Here is a 20,557-nt window from a genome sequence, read left to right as displayed (position 1 = left end):
CACTTCTTTTATTTTGTCTCTAAATCTTTTACAAAACATAGATAAATACATGTTTCTATTAGATTACATTACAAAAAGTTTTTTTTGCCGCATTTCCTCATCACTGTTGACATTTGAACGTCTATTTTCTACCAATCAACTGACAAATGACTACACGATTCCCTACAACCCTCACCATTTCTCTCCAATAATTACCCATTACATGGACGTTACATGTATTCACACCTGTCATTTAAGGTCTTTGGTGCTGCCGTCCCAGAACTCTGTCACCAGGGCCCGAGAGCAGGCAGGCGAGGAGACGTGGCAATTTTAACAGTTGATTCAAAAAGGTTTAACAAACGTGAGGGAAGTAGTTAAGTGCCGGTCATGGAGGCGGCGATCCGCTACAAACAGCAGTGAGGCGTCAAACAGCAGCATGCACACGGGAGAGAGCTCTTTACACAGGAGAGTGCAGGAATGAGCAAAGAGGCAAAAACAACAAGCAGCGAGTAAGCACTAGAGGACAAGGTTTTTCAGGAGAGCCGTGACATTACCACTGAGTCGTGTTGATGACTGAACTGGGAGCCCCTGTCGCAGGTGAGCCCGTGTCGCAGGTGAGCCCCTGTGTCGCAGGTGAGCCACTGTCGCAGGTGAGCCCCTGTGTCGCAGGTGAGCCCCTGTGACGCAGGTGAGCCCCTGTGTCGCAGGTGAGCCCCTGTCGCAGGTGAGCCCCTGTCGCAGGTGAGCCCCTGTGTCGCAGGTGAGCCCCTGTCGCAGGTGAGCCCCTGTGTCGCAGGTGAGCCCCTGTCGCAGGTGAGCCCCTGTGTCGCAGGTGAGCCCCTGTGTCGCAGGTGAGCCCCTGTGACGCAGGTGAGCCCCTGTGTCGCAGGTGAGCCCCTGTCGCAGGTGAGCCCCTGTCGCAGGTGAGCCCCTGTGTCGCAGGTGAGCCCCTGTGTCGCAGGTGAGCCCCTGTCGCAGGTGAGCCCCTGTGTCGCAGGTGAGCCCCTGTGTCGCAGGTGAGCCCCTGTGTCGCAGGTGAGCCCCTGTCGCAGGTGAGCCCCTGTGTCGCAGGTGAGCCCCTGTGTCGCAGGTGAGCCCCTGTCGCAGGTGAGCCCCTGTGTCGCAGGTGAGCCCCTGTCGCAGGTGAGCCCCTGTGTCGCAGGTGAGCCCCTGTGTCGCAGGTGAGCCCCTGTCGCAGGTGAGCTCCTGCAGGCGTTAAATAGTGCCTGACTGGTTTTCAGAGTCCTTATTGTCTTGAGATGGAGTTGTTGGTGGTGGAAGTGTGGGCGGTGTAATCCAACCGTCTGCGGGTCAGGGTTCAGCTAACCCAGTACTCACTCCACTATAAAAGCTTTGCTCTCACACATGTAGTTTCTCTGACCACGGCAGGCAATGTCATCCCAGTTTTTAATGGGCCTGTCTGTGCTTTCATTTAACTCAAACACAAGAACAACGCAGTCCGATCCCTCCGGGGACCAACCAGGTGTGTTGTTGTCTGGTTGACCATTGACCCAGTAGTCTGTTTCTTCTCCAGTTTCGTTTATGTATTTGGCAAGATTGTTGCCGTTGATCCACCTGAAGGTCCTCTCTCGTTGCATGTCGTGCAACCCAATCCATGATCCGTTAAATTTCTCTTTAGATTTATAATTTTTCACAATAAGTTTGGTAAGAAACATTTGGTCTTCCTCATTTAAAACCACAGCCAGGTCACCACCCTTATTAATACAGTACGAGCGCGCATCTAACCATTTCTTAGTGTCACCTGATAAGAAGAAGCATCGTGAGTCGTGCTCCGTCCAGCCTTTCATACAACGTGAACATGTCAGTGTGGTCATGTTACAGTTTATCTTGTTTGACTTAATAGAGCGAAGAATCGATCGAAGCTTTCCATTTGTTTCTTTCAGGTTTGAATTGAGTTGATTCGTTTCGTTCACACTTTCCTGACACTCTTTATTTTGCTGAGTCAGGTTTGAATTGAGTTGATTCATTTCGTTCACCCTTTCCTGACACTCTTCATTTTGCTGAGTCAGGTTTGTCTTTATCTTCATTCTTTTTTGCTGTTTTGAGCTGAAATGTGGATATTTACACAACAACTTCTGGTATTCTTCCAGTAATTTTGTTTTTCTACTGATTAGCTGTTGAACATGTTGATTTTCACTGTCATTGTTTAAAAAGGATGTTTTTGTTTGGCTTTTCAGAGGTCCGATGTTACTAGTATAAAATGCTAGAAATCCTAAAGAAAAAAAAATGAAACTAAAACTCAACGCGTGAACACTCATGTTTATATATTTTATAATAACAAAGCAGTGGAAGTATTCATGTACTCAGCAATGATAGATCCTATGATGTCGTTTCTATCCTTTGAAGTGTTTTCAGTGTAATGGGATCTTTTGAACACACCTGACTTGTATAGTGCCAGGTTTGCAGGTGAATCTCAGCTCTGTGTTTGATGTAAAATAAAGTAAAGCTACTGATTAGAACTTAATAATACAAAGACAAATTGCAATAGAGGTCCGGTAGCTGTACAGTGCCCTCCAGAAGTATTGGAACAATGAGGCCAATTCCTTTATTTTTGCCATAGACTGAAAACATTTGCAGGGTTGATCGTCTCCTGGTCAACCCTGCCAAGAGATGGGTGTCTAAACTGTGTCTCAACATCTTAGCAGACATCCTTGAATCACTAAATGACAGACTGAGATCAAGTGTGTTGGAACACTTCTTTTATTTTGTCTCTAAATCTTTTACAAAACATCAGCGAGTAAGCACTAGAGGACAAGGTTTTTCAGGAGAGCCGTGACATTACCACTGAGTCGTGTTGATGACTGAACTGGGAGCCCCTGTCGCAGGTGAGCCCCTGTCCCAGGTGAGCCCCTGTCCCAGCAGACCCACGAAGATGATCAGCAGGTACACACATAGAGAGAGAGAGAGAGGGACAGAGAGACAGGGAGAGAGAGACAGACAAGAGATAGAGAGAGGAAGGGACAGACAGACAGACAGACTGACAGACAGAGAGGGAGAGAGACAGTCAGAGAGAGATACTTTTTGGAAAAGTTTTATTTAAAATGTTTTATTAATTTTTTAAAGTAACGTCCGTGTTTTTTGTTTTTGTTGAGAACCTTTTTTATTCACGTCAAACGTCACGGAGGCGGGACCACCTGAAAGGCCGATGACGTCACCTGTCCCATGTAGGCGGCCACTCCTATTGGATAAACACGCGGAAGTGAAGAACAGTCGAGGCTAATAACAACTTCTCCTCCGCCGTCGCTGCTGCTGCTGCTGTTGTTGTTCTGGACCATCTGGACCCAGACGGACCATGGCGCTGCCGGCTCAGCTCAGATCCATCCAGCACCACCTCCGCACCGCGCAGGAGCACGAGAACCGGGACCCGGTGGTGGCGTACTACTGTGAGTCTGCTGTACTAGCTGCTGCTGCTAGCTGTAACCTGCTGTGTTTACTTGCGCGCACACACAACTGTTAGCTGTTAGCTGTTAGCCGTAAACCCTGATAAGCACGCGCTCACAGACTAAGACAGAACCGGGTTGTTCCGGATTAAAATGAGAGAACATGCTGGGACGTTAGCATGGAGCGAGCTAACTTCCGGGCTATCGCTTGTGAGTTTGTTTGTCAGTGATGAGGACATGGCGTCTCTGTGAGGACTCCGTTTGTCTCTAAGCTCAGTCCGGGTCCAGCTGAGTCCAACATAGTCCAGCAGTTTGTTCTGGTTTTGACCAAACTCTCCACAAAGTCACGATAGAGAAGAATAAAGTTCTGACAGCAGTGACTCAGCACACACACACACACACACACACACACACGTACGTGCGCGCGCTCAGACTCACTCTCTCACACTAAACCTCACAGAGAAAATCAGTGATTTTAACATCACACACACACACAGTAGTTGCCTCCATCACTAAGTTTTAATGTCTTATTTTTTTGAATATTTCATTTAGACTTTACTCAGTGACACAAAGTGACCACAGACCACACATGGATTCTATTTTTTGGATGTTTGGGCTGATGAAGGATAAAAGCAGCAGTCAGAAGAACTGTGATTCAGGACTTCAAACTGTAGATGGCAGCATTTCACCTCCTGCCATAGTTTGTTAGGAGAAGAAGAAAATTGGTGACTTCTGTGTGTGCAGTGGACAGAAGGATGCAGTCTTGACTACTGAGACACAGCTCAAGACAAAGGACTGATACAGCTGTAGGGCGGGGCTTAGCCATAATCATTACCTTTCCTGACCAGCAGGGGGCTGCAGCACTGTCTGACTTCCTGTCATTGTGTGTGTGTGTGTGTGTGTCTACAAAGACACTCTTTGTCACTGAGCGTCAGTGACCACCTGCTGGTAAACTGCCTCACTACACGCTTGAAGCCCCACCCCCCTGTCAAACAGCTCATTGCTCTGTTGTCAGTGTACAGTGACAGTGAGTAGGTAACCTACAGCCCTGTGTGGTCTGTTGCCTGGCAACAGGCCTACAAGTGAGAGTAGCTGAAACAGTCAATGTGAACATTGGATTTCAAACACTGAAGAGACAAAATAAGACATTTGAATTTAGTGATGGAGGCAGCTGTATGTGTGTGTGTGTGTGTGTGCGTGCGTGTGTGCGCTTCACAAACGTCTCTCACAGTGAGATAAAGACGGAATCATGTGACGTAGACTTGTGTTAACATGCTTGTAACCAGCCTGTTTGTCAGATTGTGTGAATCTATGAGCAAAGGTGATTGACAGATGAGGGATTGTGGGAGTTCTCACGGCATCTTCTCAGCAAAAAAGAAGAAAACACCTGGGATTTGTGTGTAATGATTTACTGAGCTGTAAGCGGATGTCCTCCTGTCCTCCCTGCAGGTCGTCTCTATGCCATGCAGACAGGTATGAAACTGGACAGTAAAACACCAGAGTGCAGAAAGTTCCTGGTCAAACTCATGGACCAGCTGGAGTCGGTGAGTTCCAACAACAGTGATCTGCAGAATATATATATATATATATATATATATATATATATATATGTATATACAGTTATGTTCATAATAATAGCAGTGTGTTTAAAAAGGTGAGTAAACCTCAAAATTCAAAATTGTATTCTAATGAACACAAATGCATTGGGGACACATTTCATTTACATTCTATTTCAACGCAAGAAAATTGGAAAAAGTAATTGAATTTGACAATATTTTACAGAAAGTCAAGAAATATAATGTTCATAAATAGCAGTGTTGACATCTTTCTTTACAAACTCAAAAATGTACTGAATAAACTAAGAGATGCTTGAAGATTCAACTTTCCTGAGAATGATAAACTAATATTTAGTTGCATAACCACGGTTTCTGATAACTGCTTCACATCTGTGGTACATGGAGTCGACCAACTTCTGGCACCGGTCAACAGGTATTGCAGCCCAGTACTACGTTCCACAATTCCTCTGCATTTCTTGGTTTTGCCTCATGAACAGCATTTTTTCTGTCAGCCCACAAGTTTTCTATGGGATTAAAGTCCGGGGATTGTGCTGGCCACTCCATTACTTGAATTCTGTTTGTCTGGAACCATGATTTTGCTCGCTTGCTGGTGTGTTTGGGGTCATTGTCTTGTTGAAACACCCATTTCAAGGGCATTTCCTCTCCAGCATACGGCAACATGACTTCTTCCAGTATTGTGATGTACTCAAACTGATCCATGACCCCTGGTATGTGATAAATAGGACCAACACCATAGTACGAGAAAACATCCCCATATCATGATGCTTGCACCACCATGCTTCACCGTCTTCACTGTGTACTGTGGCTTGAATTCAGTTTTGCAGGACGTCTGACAAACTGTCTGTGGCCCTTAGACCCAAAAAGAACAATCTTACTCTCATCAGTCCACAAAATATTACGCCATTTCTTTTTAGGCCAGTCGATGTGTTCTTTGGCAGATTGTAACCCTTCAGCACATGTATTATTTTTAACAATGGGACTTTGCGGGGGCTTCTTGCTGGTAGCTTGGCTTCACATAGACGTCGTCTGATTGTTACAGTGCTCACAGGCAATCTTAGATCTTCTTTGACTGAGCCTTTGCCATTTTGGTTATTCTCCGATCCATTCGAATAGACGTTTTTTCTTTTTCTTCCTCGCCTTTCTGGTTTTGGCTGCCATGTTAAAGCGTTTGATATCATTTTTGCTGAACAGCCTATCATTTTCTGCACTTCTTTATAGGTTTTCCCCTCTTTTATTAATTTCTTAATCAAAGAACGCTCTTCTTCTGAACAGTGTCTTGAACGACCCATTTGACTCTGTTTTTCAAGGACAAATGCACAGCCAGCATATGCAGCGTCAGTGGCCTTGATCCTTAAATAAGAGCCACCTGTTTAACACCTATTTTTTTTACATAATCAATGACCTCACTAAATGAACTCAGCACTGCTATTTTTTTGAACACGCCCCTTTCAGTAAATGATTCAGTTTCACAGAATCAGCAGCATGCACGTCATGCCTGTTGGGTCTGTTTGTTTTCTATACCTTTACTAAACCTTCTAGAAACTTATTTGCAGTGTAGAAGTTGAAATTCTAACAAAAACAGTGATTTATCTTGCTAGTGATGTGGGACACGTGTGTGTGTGTGTGTATGTATATGTATGTATATATATATATATATATATATATATGTATATATATATATATATATATATATATATATATATATATATATATATATATGTGTGTGTGTGTATTTGGTGATATCATGATAAGTCTCTGTGATGACTTCCTGCTTCTCGAGGCTGATTCTCTGTTGATAATCATCAGATTTATTATCGTGAATCACTTACTCATCAACAACAATGACGTCTAAGATAAGCCTAATGATTCTATATAACAGTTTATGTAAACGTCAATGTCAGTCCAGCTCAAGCATATCTGTTGTGTTAATGGTAACGTGTGCACACACACACACACACACTGCTCTCGACAGGAGCCGCTCTAATGAGCTTTTATAAGCTCATCATGAGGAGGTGAGGTGACAGGAGGAAACTGACGTCTCCACAGGAGTCAAAGAAACCAGCCTGTTTCCTCCAGGGTCTGAAGGAGATGAGAAGCAGCTGCAGACTCTGACAGTCTCTGTGGACTATAAGGGTTCAAAGAGACCCGGGGGGGTCTGACAGTGCTGTCACTGGACCTCGTTAGCAGGTTTCACGGCCCAGCTGCCAAGAACCAGCCTGAGACTCTCTGCGTCACATGATCACCTCTGTCTCACTGTGAGACACACTGCTGCCTCCATCAATAAGTTCAAATGTCTTATTTTGTCTCTTCAGTGTTTGCAAGCCAATGTTCAGATTGACCTCAGTGACACAAAGTGACCACACGAGGCAGCAGAGGAGCTGCAGCAGCTCCTGTGTATGTGTGTGGGAGAGTGTAACAGTGAGATAAAGATGTGATGTAGAGATTAAACTGACAGAGATTTTATTCCACATGTCTTCAATTAAAGTGGATTATAATCTGTTTTATATCACCTTATCATTATTACATTACATTCCATATCATTTAGCAGACGCTTTTATCCAAAGCTACTTACAATAAGTGCATTTAAACATTTGTGTACAAACAAGTGCTAGAAGTAAGTAAGTGCTTTAAGTAAGCCAAACTATAAAGTGCTAGTCATAAGTGCGATGTATAAGTAAGTGGTTTTTTTTTCTGTTGTCGTCTTAGTCGAGGTAGACTCGAAAGAAATGTGTTTTTAGTCGGAGGTGGAAGATGTGGAGACTTTCTGCTGTCCGAAAGTTGATGGGGAGCTTGTTCCACCATTTGGGAGCTAGGACAGTGAACAGTCTCGAGTTCTGTTAACGCCTCTGCGATCCTCTCAGTGAGGGGGCAGCAAGCCGGTTTGCCGATGCAGAGCGGAGTGGGCGGGCTGGGGTGTAGGTTTTGATCATGTCCTGGATGTAGGCTGGACCGGATCCGTTTGTAGCATGGAACGCATGCACTAGAGTCTTGATGCGAGCAGCTACAGGAAGCCAGTGAAGGGAGTGGAGGAGCGGTGAAGTGTGAGAAAACTGGTTAGTTGAAGACCAGTCGAGCTGCTGCATTCTGGATGCGTTGCAGAGGTCGTATGGCACACGCAAGGAGACCAGCCAGGAGGGAGTTGCAGTAGTCCAAGCGTGAGATGACAAGAGCCTGGACCAGAACCTGTGCTGCCTTCTGGGTTAGGAGAGGCCGTATCCTTCTGATGTTGCGTTACATGTATCTGCAAGATCGAGCTGTTGCAGCAATGAGTTGGGTGTCATCAGCGTAGCTGTGATAGGAAAAACCATGAGGGTGAATAACGGAACCAAGAGAGTTGGTATATAGAGAGAAGAGGGCCCAAGTCAGAACCCTGAGGGACCCCAGGACAGGGTTCCGACAGGGGGGTCATTCTGGGTCACATCAGGGTCATCTGTGCAGGAAAAATAATGACAAACATGTGCTTTTCATAAACATTACATAAACAGACTCACAGGAAGCAGACACGCACACACATCAAAGCAGCGGATGTGAGTGTGTGTGTGACGGTAATGAGTCTCTGGTGTCTCCAGGGGACAGCTGTGTCCACTGTCTCCTCTAATTGGCTCCGAGTCGTCAATAAAGTCACTAATAAAGACTGTGACCTGTTTTCGTTGTTGTTTTCGTCGCTGTCCTCTCTGAGATTAGCACAGCGCCCCCTGTGGTAGAAGACGGATGAATACATGAAAGCAGAGAAACGGAGCTTTGCTCTCATACATTCGTCATTACGGTACAACATCAGGACTTCAGAGGAACGAGCGTCCAATCACAGACGAGCTTCAGCGTCACGTATTTGTGATTCTTAAACGTTTGAATAAAGTTCTTTTTGAAAAATGTTTTAGACAATTCTACATAAGAGGGTTATTAATAAACTGAGGATGACTGGGATGATTGGATGACTTCGAGATGAACTGAGCATGCCATCGGGATGAATGGATGAACTGAGGATGACTTCGGGATGAACAGATGATTTGAGGATGACATCGGGTTAAATGGATGAATTGAGGATGAATGGATGAATTTAGGATGACATTGGGATGAATGAAGTTGGGATGAATGGATGAACTCATGATGAACGGATGAACTGAGGATGACATCGGAATGAATGGATGAAATTAAGGTGAATGGATGAACTTGGGGTGAACTCAGGATGAATATATAAATCTGGGGTGAATGAATGAAGTCAGCATGAATGGATGAAACAGTAGAATGGTCAAAGGTGGTAAAATAAAGGGATAGTTCAGGTATTTTCTACTGTGAGGAACTGATGATGACGTGTATTCATTCATTCATTTATTCTGTGTCCTGTCTCAACACTGAGTGGGTTCATGACGTGATCTGACTTTTTCACTTTCAGCCTTGTGTGTGTGTGTGTGTGTGTGTTACAGATGAAGCAGGAGCTTGGTGACAATGACTCCATCAGTCAGGAGGTTGTAGGAAACGCCCACATCGAGAACTACGCCTTAAAAATGTTCCTGTACGCCGACAACGAGGACCGAGCGGGACAGTTCCACAAGTGAGTCCCCCCTCCTCCTGTTAGCTCTCTGGTCCCACCCCCCAAAACACCAGGAGTGGTAACATTGTTTGTAATGTTTATTGTAAGTGTGTGTGTGTGTGTGTGTGTGTGTGTGTGTGTGTGTGTGTGTGTGTGTGTGTGTGTGGTAAAGGGATAGACACACACACACGCACACACGAAATAAGAAACTTCCTCCAACACTGAGACGGCAACAAAGAGGCCATTCACTCACTCACCTTAAGTGTGTGTGTGTGTGTGTGTGTGTGTGTGTGTGTGTCAGAACACAGCTCATATGTTCTGTAACCAGTGTATTTAGGGGGGGTCAGAGGTCATGGGGATGACTCAGTGAATCATGTGCTGAGGCAACATGATACGTCTCCATGACAACCTGACACACAGGTGGATAAAAAAAAGAGTGTTTTCTCAGAATCAGAATCACCGTTATTGTCATTATACAGTGTACAACGAGATTAAAGGACAGTTCTAGTAGTGTAACTGAAAAGATAAGAGTAGAGAAGAAGAACGAAACAGTGCACCAACACCTTCGACAAAATTAGAAGGCTATGTAAAAAAATAAAGTATTCAAGTATTTACAGTGGGAGCCAGTAAGGGAAATATGCAGTATATGATACAGTACATTGTACATTTTCTCTGCTCACATCTAAACCCCACATCCTTTCTCCTCTTCTCTTCTTCCTCTTCTCCTCTTCCTCTCTTCTCTTCTTCCTGCAGGAACATGATCAAGTCCTTCTACACGGCCAGTTTGCTGCTGGACGTCCTGTCTGTGTTTGGAGAATTATCAGAGGAGGTAAGAGGGAAATCATCACATCACGTCAAATCATGTCAAATCACGTCACGTCAAATCACATCACGCCAAATCACGTCATGTCAAATCACGCCACCTCAAATCACATACGTCAAATCACATCATGTCAATTCACGTCAAATCACATGCATCAAATCATGTACGTCAAATCACATACATCAAATCACGTACGTCAAATCATATCATGAATTCATGTCAAGTCACGTCAAATCACATGTCAAATCACGTCACGTCAAATCACGTCACGTCAAATCACATCACGTCAAATCACATGTCAAATCACATTAAACTACTGTGGAGACTTTTCACAATAAAACATCATTTAAGCTTTATTTAGTTTTAATAATATTATTTAGTCATCACAGTTACACGCGTGGACAAAATTGTTGGAACCCTTCGGTTAATGAAAGAAAAACTCACAATGGTCACAGAAATAACTTGAATCTGACAAAAGTAAAAATAAATAAAAATTCTATGAAATTTTACCAATGAAAGTCAGACATTACTTTTCAACCATGCTTCAAGAGAATTATTTAAAAAAATAAACTCATGAAAAATTGAACTTTTTGCCAAGGCACATCAGCTCTATGTTTACAGACGGAAAAATTAAGCATATAAAGAAAAGAACACTGTCCCTACTGTGAAACATGGAGGAGGCTCTGTTATGTTCCGGGGCTGCTTTGCTGCATCTGGCACAGGGTGCCTCAAATCTGTGCAGGGTACAATGAAATCTCAAGACTATCAAAGGATTCTAGAGAGAAATGTGCTGGCCAGTGTCAGAAAGCTTGGTCTCAGTCGCAGGTCATGGGTCTTTCAACAGGACAATGACCCAAAACACCCAGCTAAAAACACCAGAATGGCTAAGAGGAAAACATTGGATTATTCTAAAGTGGCCTTCTATGGGCCCTGACCTAAATCCTATTGAGCATCTTTGGAAGGAGCTGAAACATGTTGTCTGGAAAAGGCACCCTTCAAACCTGAGACAACTGGAGCAGTGTGCTCATGAGGAGTGGGCCAAAATACCTGCTGAGAGGTGCAGGAGTCTCAATGACAGTTACAGCAATTGTTTGATTGCAGTGATTGCCTCAAAAGGTTGTGCAACAAAATATTAAGTTAAGGGTACCATCATTTTTGTCCAGGCCTGTTTCATGAGTTTATTTTTTTAAATAATTCTGTTGAAGCATGGTTGAAAAGCAATGTCTGACTTTCATTGGTTAAATTTCATAGAATTTTTATTTATTATTACTTTTGTCAGGTTCAAGTTATTTCTGTGACCATTGAGAGTTTTTCTTTTATTAACCGAAGGGTACCAACAATTTTGTCCATGTGTGTATCTTACTGATTATGGACCATAGGCTCCGCCCTTTAACGATTAAGATTATTGGGGCATGAGCACTCACACACTGATACTGACACGACATTTGTCTCCAGAACATTCAGCACAGGAAGTACGCTCGCTGGAAGGCCACGTACGTCCACAACTGTCTGAAGACTGGAGAGACGCCGGTTGCTGGACCCATGGCCATGGAGCAGGAGGACGGAGACACAGGTGAGATGTTACCTGGTGTTTAATCCTGTGTGACCTGGTGTTTGTTAGTTTAATCCTGTGTGACCTGGTGTTTGTTAGTTTTTAATCCCATGTGACCTGGTGTTTGTTAGTTTAATCCCGTGTGACCTGGTGTTTGTTAGTTTAATCCCGTGTGACCTGGTGTTTGTTAGTTTAATCCCGTGTGACCTGGTGTTTGTTAGTTTAATCCCGTGTGACCTGGTGTTTGTTAGTTTAATCCCGTGTGACCTGGTGTTTGTTAGTTTTTAATCCTGTGTGACCTGGTGATGTTAGATTAATCCCGTGTGACCTGGTGTTTGTTAGTGTTTAATCCCGTGGGACCTGGTGTTTGTTAGTTTCATCCTGTGTGACCTGGTGTTGTTAGTTTCATCCCATGTGACCTGGTGTTTGTTAGTTTAATCCTGTGTGACCTGGTGTTTGTTAGTTTAATCCCGTGTGACCTGGTGTTTGTTAGTTTCATCCCGTGTGACCTGGTGTTTGTTAGTTTAATTCCATGTGACCTGGTGTTTGTTGGTTTCATCCCGTGTGACCTGGTGTTTGTTAGTTTAATCCCGTGTGACCTGGTGTTTGTTAGTTTCATCCCGTGTTACCTGGTGTTTGTTAGTTTCATCCCATGTGACCTGGTGTTTGTTAGTTTAATCCCGTGTGACCTGATGTTTCTTAGTTTAATCACGTGTGACATGGTGTTTGTTAGTTTCATCCCGTGTGACCTGGTGTTTGTTAGTTTAATTCCATGTGACCTGGTGTTTGTTAGTTTCATCCCGTGTGACCTGGTGTTTGTTAGTTTCATCCCGTGTGACCTGGTGTTTGTTAGTTTAATCCCGTGTGACCTGGTGTTTGTTAGTTTCATCCCATGTGACCTGTTGTTTGTTAGTTTATCCCGTGTGACATGGTGTTTGTTAGTTTAATCACGTGTGACCTGGTGTTTGTTAGTTTCATCCCGTGTGACCTGGTGTTGGCACTGAGCTGCTGACCTTTGATGCTGTAAACTGTAAATTTGACCTTTAGTGGAAACAAATGTTGGGAAAACAGAGCAGCCGATAAATGTTAGTGTCACAGTCTAAAGTTCACATGTAAGTGAGAAGCTGAACAGGAAGTTAACCTTTGTGTTTAATGCTGCTGCTGCTGATAACCTTCCGGCGCCGGCGTGAGTGGCAGCCTTTCTAGCAACTCCGTGTGTTGTCCTACCTTGAAGGCAATTCTCTTGGTTTCTATTGAAGCATATTAGTATATCCCATGGATGTGGATTATTCCATGCCGAGACTCGTGTATTCGAGCAACTTTTTGCAGGCTCTGAGAGCAAAGTCGGTGCATCGGTTTGGTTCCGTGTTTACCTGTGGACGTGAGGAAGCCGTACCGAGGCTTCAGAGCCGGCGCTAGGCTAAAAGCTAGGCGGCTAGCTAAGAAGTGGAGATTCAAGCCTCCGGTACCTTCTATGACAAACTGGCTGCGCTGACAAAGAACCTCAAGATCTACAGGGAGTGCAGTTTACTGTGCCTAACTGAAATGTGGCTAACGGACAGCATCCCAGACGCTAACGTGGAGCTACCGGAGGTCAGCACAGTCAGAGTGGACGGAGAGACAAGACTCTGTGGAAAGCGCAAATAAGGGGGACTCGCGCTGTATGTAAACAAACGCTGGTGCAATTCTGGACATGTGAGGATTAAAATCTCCACATGCTGCAGGGACGTTTGAACTCCTGGCGGTAAGTTTAAGACCATATTACCTGCCCAGAGAGTTCAGCCACGCCATCGTTGTCATTATTTACATTCCTCCACGGGCGGACGCCGAGGCTGTGTGTGACGTCATCCACAGTGCTGTGGCTTAACTACAAACACAGCATCCAGAGGCTCTTGTGTTAATCACTGGGGACTTTAATCATGTTACTCTGGACAAAATACTGACTGCTTTCTACCAGTACGTGGACTGTAACACCAGGGGGAATAGGACTTTCGATCTGATGTATGCAAACGTGAAGGATGCATACACAGCCACCCCCCTGCCTGCACTGGGGAAAGCTGACCACAATCTGGTCCTGTTAAAACCTCACTACATCCAAAGAGTGAGGAGGCTGCCAACAGTCACACGCTCATTCAGGAAGTGGTCTCCTGAGGCTGAACTGGCTCTACAGGATTGCTTTGAGACTACAGACTGGGATGCTTTGCATGGGTCCCACAAGGAGAACATTGAGGCGGTGGTCGACTGCACAACTGAGTATATCAACTTCTGTATGGACGTTACGGGAAGGGCAAACCAGTTAAACCAGTTCTTTAAAGGGGACCTATTATACCCTATTTCCCAAGTTAAAATTGTTCTCTGGTGTCCTAATGAACATGTCTGTGACATGCTTTGGTCAAAATACCATAAGGATGAAGCACCATAGCAGTTCAATAACCCTGCCAAAACCGCCCCTTTCAGAACGCTCGGTTTTGTGCATGGTCCCTTTATATGCAAATGAGACACAGGCAAACACACGCCCACTTCTTCCAGGGGGTTTCTGATTTGTCCTTGTTACTGCGCTCACTCGCTCAGCTCCTGTTCCCTACGCTCCATTCCTCTCCCCCTCCCTCCACTAGTTCTCTGACAATATCAACATGGCAGCGTGTGCAAAAAACAGCGAGAGTGTCGTCACAGGAAGAGACGCACGACACAAGGATCAAGCCGAACACTGACCAACTGTAAATCAGTTAAAAACATTTAGGGACAGCACCGCTGATCGCTGCATAAACTGCCGCTGTATGTGACTGTATCAGACTGAGTCTGTGCTCCGGTCATGGAGGACGTACTGAACAAATATTTTTAATTAGGACGTGTCAGAATGGTCAGTTATGACCTCTATTTGACCTTTTCTTAAAAATTTGTGTGTTTGTACGTCAGTGAAATACGGTCGCTGACTAAATACGGCGACCACTGGCCGCAGTCTGATGTGAAGTGGTGCGAACACACGAAACACACGTTTGCTGACTTTATCCGGCACATTAGCTTCATATATAAAATCCTCTGAGGCTGGAAGTTTGTGTAAAACACTGTGCTCCACTGTGCAGCCACCAACAGCACACTTGTCCCTCCGTGTTGACATAATACCGCTCTTCCTCCCTCGCCTGCACTCTCGCATTTTATAGGGACAAGGTGGAGCTAAGGTGGAGCTCTGGAAGTAAACTTACTGGTGGGGTGGCAACATTCGCGGTGAAATGCGCATGCTGCCGTCACAATGCGCAGCTAATTCAACATTGTGTGTTTTATCGCCTATACTTACACTAAGGGGGGCCACGAAAAAAGGATTGAGTATTCTTTTTCCACATTTTGGCAACTGGTAGGGCCTCCAGAGTCCCAAATATAAGTATTAAAATGATTAAAAAGTTGAGCATTTAGCATAATATGTCCCCTTTAACAGGTTTGATCACCCCATCCCATCCACACATCTGAATGCAGCTGCCCTCACCCCCCAACTCCCTTCACAAACACAGATAAGGACACTGGATAAGTGACTACCTGACCGGCCGACTTCAGTATGTGCGACTGGGGGACTGCAGGTCTGACACGGTGGTCAGCAGCACGGGAGCGCCGCAGGGGACTGTGCTCTCTCCTGTCTTGTTTACCCTGTACACGTCTGACTTTCAGCACAACTCAGAGCTCTGCCATGTGCAGAGATTTGCGGATGACACAGCCATTGTTGGCTGTATCAGGAGTGGAAAGTACAGATGAGTACAGGGAGCTTATCCAGGACTTTGTCAAATGGTGTGACAGCAATCATCTGCTCCTAAACACCGCCAAGACCAGGGAGATGGTTGTGGATTTCTGGAGATCCAGGGTGCACCCAGAACCAGTTCTCATCAAAGGGGGACTGTGTGGAGGTGGTGCACACCTACAAATACCTGGGAGTACAGCTGGAGGACAGGCTGGACTGGACCACCAACACATATGCTCTGTGCAGGAAAGGACAGAGTTGTCTGTACTTCCTTAGAAGGCTGGCATCCTTCAACGTCTGCAGGAAGCTTCTACAGACCTTCTACCAGTCTGTGGTAGTGAGTGCCCTCCTGTTCTCAGTGGTGTGCTGGGGGGCAACCTCAAGAAGAAGGACACTTCACACCTGGACAAACTAATAGGGAAGGCAGGCTCTGTTGTAGGCGCAGAACTGGACAGCCTGATCATGCATGACACATACACACACACACACATGTACATGTGCATGCACACGCTCACCTTTCACTGTAATAACGGAACTTTCTGATTTATAATTAATTTCTTTTTCAACGTCTTTTTTTATATTTTTTTCATATTATATTTAGAATGTGTTTTGCATGCCTCTTATGTTTCTTTTTTCTAACATATTCTTTGATTCTTCTTCTATCCATCCATCCATCCATCCATCCATCCATCTATCTGTCTATCCATCTATCTGCTCACTCTCCTGCACCAAAGTCCACAGAGAAAATGAGTGATTTTAACATCACACACACACAGCTGCCTCCATCACTATGTTCAAATGTCTTATTTTGTCTCTTCAGTGTTTGAAATCCACCGTTTAGATTAAAATCAGTGACACAAAGTGACCACACGAGGCAGCAGAGGAGCAGCAGCACATGATCACAAGACGTGATCATGTGACTCATGTGTCAGCTGTGACTGAACTCAGCCTTTAAACTCCTCAGCATTTGGAACCATTTTCTCACATTTCTTGTAGAAACTGTCAAATCTCTGGAGACGATAAGCACACAGACCACACCCACCTCTGACACCGCCCCTCAGGAGTGACATCAGCAACACACACACAACCAGCCTGTGTGTGTGATCAGCTGTTCACTGGTCTACGATCTTCATCTTTTTCTTGTTCATAAAGCTTTCGTATGAACTTGACACCACTGCAGTACACCTGCCAGGCCTGTGGGCGGCGCTGTAACTCTGCCACAGACCAGGATGGTGGGCGGGGCTTTGACATCATTGTTATCTTAAAGTAGTACATCGGGCGTATTCACGGAAAAAACCTTTCCTCGTCAACGCCCTCTTTGTATGAACGAGATTTGTTTGTCAAACACTGGCTCAGGACCCACAGATGGGTCGTGGGACATTTTTTTTTAGCCCCAAATGAAATGTGGAAATAAAATAAAAATGAAATTCAGTTCACGATTTCTTCAAAAAAAAAAAAGCTAAATCACCACCGCACATTCACAGGACCATAGCAGGATCCTCTACTGCCCCCTGCTGGGCCTCATCCTGCCCTGTCCTCTGTGGTCTGCTCGGGGACGTTTACGACGTCACGTGATGTAAATCTTTCATACTTTAACAACTGAATAAATAATATGTTTATTGTTGTTTATCCAGTGATTGTGTCAGTGATGCCTTTCATCTTTGTCCTCTCTCGTCAAACTGTCGTTAAACGTCCGCTATCAGCGCTTGCAACGTTCACTGTTAGCGGCGACTCAGCGCCCGCGATGTCCACTGCTGAATGTGTGCGTTGAATAGTGGCTGAAGTCTGTGGAGACATGAAGCTGTGAGTGGGTTAATTAACCTCTGGGGAAGCACACACACACACACACACACACACACACACACACACACACACACACAGAAAGACCATTGTCTCGCTGCAGCTCTGACTTTTCCACAGACTGGGAGGAGAACAAGTTTAGCAAGAGGAAAGGAATGGAGGGTGTGTGTGCGCGTGTGTGTGTGTGAGAAAACAACCTCCAGAGCTCGGTCGTTAAAACATGAATGTTGTGTTCACTGACTAGGTCATCATTGGAAAATGTGTTTTCTCTGATATTACAGGCATTTGATGTGAATGTTTTTTAGTTGATCTTAATTTAAAGCCACAGTATGTAACAATTTAAAGCTACAGTATGTAACAATTTAAAGCCACAGCATGTAACAATTTAAAGGCACAGAATGTAACAATTTAAAGCTACAGTATGTAACAATTTAAAGCCACAGCATGTAACAATTTAAAGGCACAGAATGTAACAATTTAAAGCTACAGCATGTAACAATTTAAAGCTACAGTATGTAACAATTTAAAGCCACGGTATGTAACAATTTAAAGCTACAGTATGTAACAATTGAAAGCTACAGTATGTAACATTTTAAAGCCACAGTATGTAACAATTGAAAACTACAGTATGTAACAATTTAAAGCCACAGTATGTAACAATTTAAAGCCACAGTATGTCACAATTTAAAGCTACAGTATGTAACAATTGAAAGCTACAGTATGTAACATTTTAAAGCCACAGTATGTAACAATTGAAAGCTACAGTATGTAACAATTTAAAGCCACAGTATGTCACAATTTAAAGCTACAGTATGTCACAATTTAAAGCCACAGTATGTAACAATTTAAAGCTACAGTACATTTAGAAACAAAAATGTTTTATTGCTAAACATAAACGACGCTTTATGAAACGCATTTCTTTGATTTTTCAGCTTCTTAAATGTGAATATTTACGACTTTTCATTGTCAACTTTTGGATTTTCGTGTCTTTTTAAAATCATATTTAATAAGAAAGTCCAGGGTCCATCAAAAATCCACTCCAGGTTATATCATGGTAAGAAAACCCTGACTCCTCCTCTTTATTCTCACTCTGCTATAGATGAGTTTGGAGCTGCGGGTTACTCAGGTTCTGGCTCCACCCACAGTGGATCCTTCAAAGGGGCTGGTCCTCCTCACCAGGACCAGGACCAGAGCTGGGATCCAGGTGCCACCCCTGGGATTGGGTTTACTGCGAGTCCAGGATCGAGGCCGTCGTGTTCCTCCAACGTCAACAACATCCACATCCCACCAGGAGCTCACGCTCCAGCCAACACTCCGGCTGAGCTGCCGCCACCTGCAGGTACGGAGGAGAAGTGCACAGGACCAGTCACATGACAGCATAAATGTAAACATGAAACATCTTGGTCTGATCTGTGTCAGAATAATCTGACTGTGTTTGTCGGATTAACAGAATAATCGGACTGTGTTAGTCGGATTAACAGAATAATCGGACTGTGTTAATCAGATTAACAGAATAATCGGACTGTGTTAGTCAGATTAACAGAATAATCGGACTGTGTTAGTTGGATTAACAGAATAATATGACTGTGTTAGTCAGATTAACAGAATAATATGACTGTTAGTCGGATTAACAGAATAATATGACTGTTAGTCGGATTAACAGAATAATCTGACTGTGTTAATCGGATTAACAGAATAATCTGACTCTGTCAGATTAACAGAATAATCTGACTAACAGAGTCAGATTAACAGAATAATCTGACTCTGTCAGGTTAATCAGATTAAAGTGTGATGTTAAATACTTCTGTGACGTGTTGTTTTTCCAGCAGAGGGAGTTAAACCTGTGCCTTTACCTCGATCAGTGACCTCTGACCCCTCACTGCAGGGTGAGGACAAATACACACACACTCTCTCTCTCTCGCTCTCTCTCTTTTCCAGCTGTATCTTTTTAGTTTCAGCAGCGTCGACTGTTAACACAGCTGGATGTGTGTGCGTGCGTGACTCTCGTCTTTTGCTGTAATAAAACCTAAAAGCTAAACGACTTTTCTCTATTTTCCATCACACAGTTATAACTCGACTCAGTTTAGTTTCAGTCTCATTGTTTTCAATGACGTCGTAGCTCCTCCTCCTCTGTGTGGGCAGAGTCATCACAGCACGGCTGTGACACAAACATGTGACATGTAAAGCCGTTGTTTTGGGTGAAAGTGAATCACTAGAATCATTAGAATCATTAGTTGAGATGAGTGACCTTCAGTCACTGAAATCCCAGTGAATGTGGTTTACAGTAGACTCAGACCTGGACATTGTTGTGTTTGACGTCTTCCCTCCCCTGTCTCCGCCCCCTCCCTCTCTCCCCTCTCCAGGTGGTGTCCACCTCACACCTGAAGATTTCACCAAAGCTCAGAAATACTGTAAATATGCCGGCAGTGCACTGCAGTACGAGGACGTCGCCACGGCGATTCAGAACCTGCAGAAAGCTCTGAGGCTGCTGACCAGCGGGGAAGAATGAGCGCTCACACACACACGCTCGGTGAAGGAGACGCTTCGCTGTGAAACATGGTTTTTTTTATTAAAGATTATAAAATGTCCACTTGGTGGCGCTACATGAAGTGTGATGTAATTGAAGTGTAAATCATGTGTTCATCACAGCGCGCTCTCTCAGTGAAGATTCATCAAAGCAAATAAAGAAATGATTGGTGTGTGTGTGTGTGTTATGTTCCTGACCTTTGACCTCGGACAGACTCAATAATCCCATACTAATCAATGCTCTTATTGATCTTTGATCGTAAACTGTGACATCAGCGACAGTGTTAGCTGCTCTGGTGTTAGAACAAACGTTAGCTTAGCTGCCTCACGTTTATCGTCTATTTGTTTTTTTTAAAATGTTTTACGGGTTTTTTTTCTCCGTTAATTCGCAGCTTGTTGAGCGGAGGATTAAAAAACGCGACTTTGTTTGCTAGCACTAGGGTATTTCTACAGTCAGGCTTCAGTCCTGACCCGGTTTACTTCTGGTTCTTGTCTCAATGTTCATAAAGGTGGAGGAAAATCAAACGCTAATATTTGACCTTTTTGTCGCATATTTAACTTTTCTCAGAACTTGTTTTTCTGTGAGTGATTCGAATAAAATGTTGAAAATGAAGTAGATTCTGTTTGTTTCACTAATGTCA

The 20,557-nt window shown here is 44.2% G+C and overlaps 2 protein-coding genes across 3 annotated transcripts; one reads left to right on the top strand and one right to left on the bottom strand.

The window, feature by feature from the left end:
* Positions 1-1,210: 1,210 nt before the first annotated feature.
* LOC131443328 (low affinity immunoglobulin epsilon Fc receptor-like) lies at positions 1,211-3,275 on the bottom strand. The gene is made up of 2 exons (XM_058612852.1): positions 3,156-3,275; positions 1,211-2,114 (listed from the first exon to the last, which is right to left on the bottom strand). Exons 1-2 carry the CDS (start codon positions 3,273-3,275, stop codon positions 1,314-1,316), a joined length of 921 nt encoding a protein of 306 aa, XP_058468835.1. The 3' UTR covers positions 1,211-1,313.
* On the top strand, positions 3,198-20,529 carry vta1 (vesicle (multivesicular body) trafficking 1). Of its 2 annotated transcripts, XM_058613041.1 has the most exons (8): positions 3,199-3,383; positions 4,830-4,924; positions 9,382-9,509; positions 10,242-10,317; positions 11,767-11,884; positions 18,490-18,729; positions 19,217-19,276; positions 19,754-20,529. In XM_058613041.1, the coding sequence occupies exons 1-8, from the start codon at positions 3,293-3,295 to the stop codon at positions 19,897-19,899; spliced, it is 954 nt and encodes a 317-aa protein (XP_058469024.1). In that variant the 5' UTR covers positions 3,199-3,292; the 3' UTR covers positions 19,900-20,529. The 2 variants fall into 2 exon arrangements, with proteins under 2 accessions (XP_058469025.1, XP_058469024.1); XM_058613042.1 differs by lacking the exon at positions 19,217-19,276 and having other exon boundaries at positions 3,198-3,383.
* Positions 20,530-20,557: the final 28 nt, after the last annotated feature.

This window comes from Solea solea, chromosome 17 (genome assembly GCF_958295425.1).
Source record: "Solea solea chromosome 17, fSolSol10.1, whole genome shotgun sequence".
NCBI classification, from domain to species: Eukaryota; Metazoa; Chordata; class Actinopteri; order Pleuronectiformes; family Soleidae; genus Solea; species Solea solea.
The sequence above is the reverse complement of the archived record's forward strand: the minus strand, read 5'-3'. Positions and strand labels throughout refer to the sequence as shown.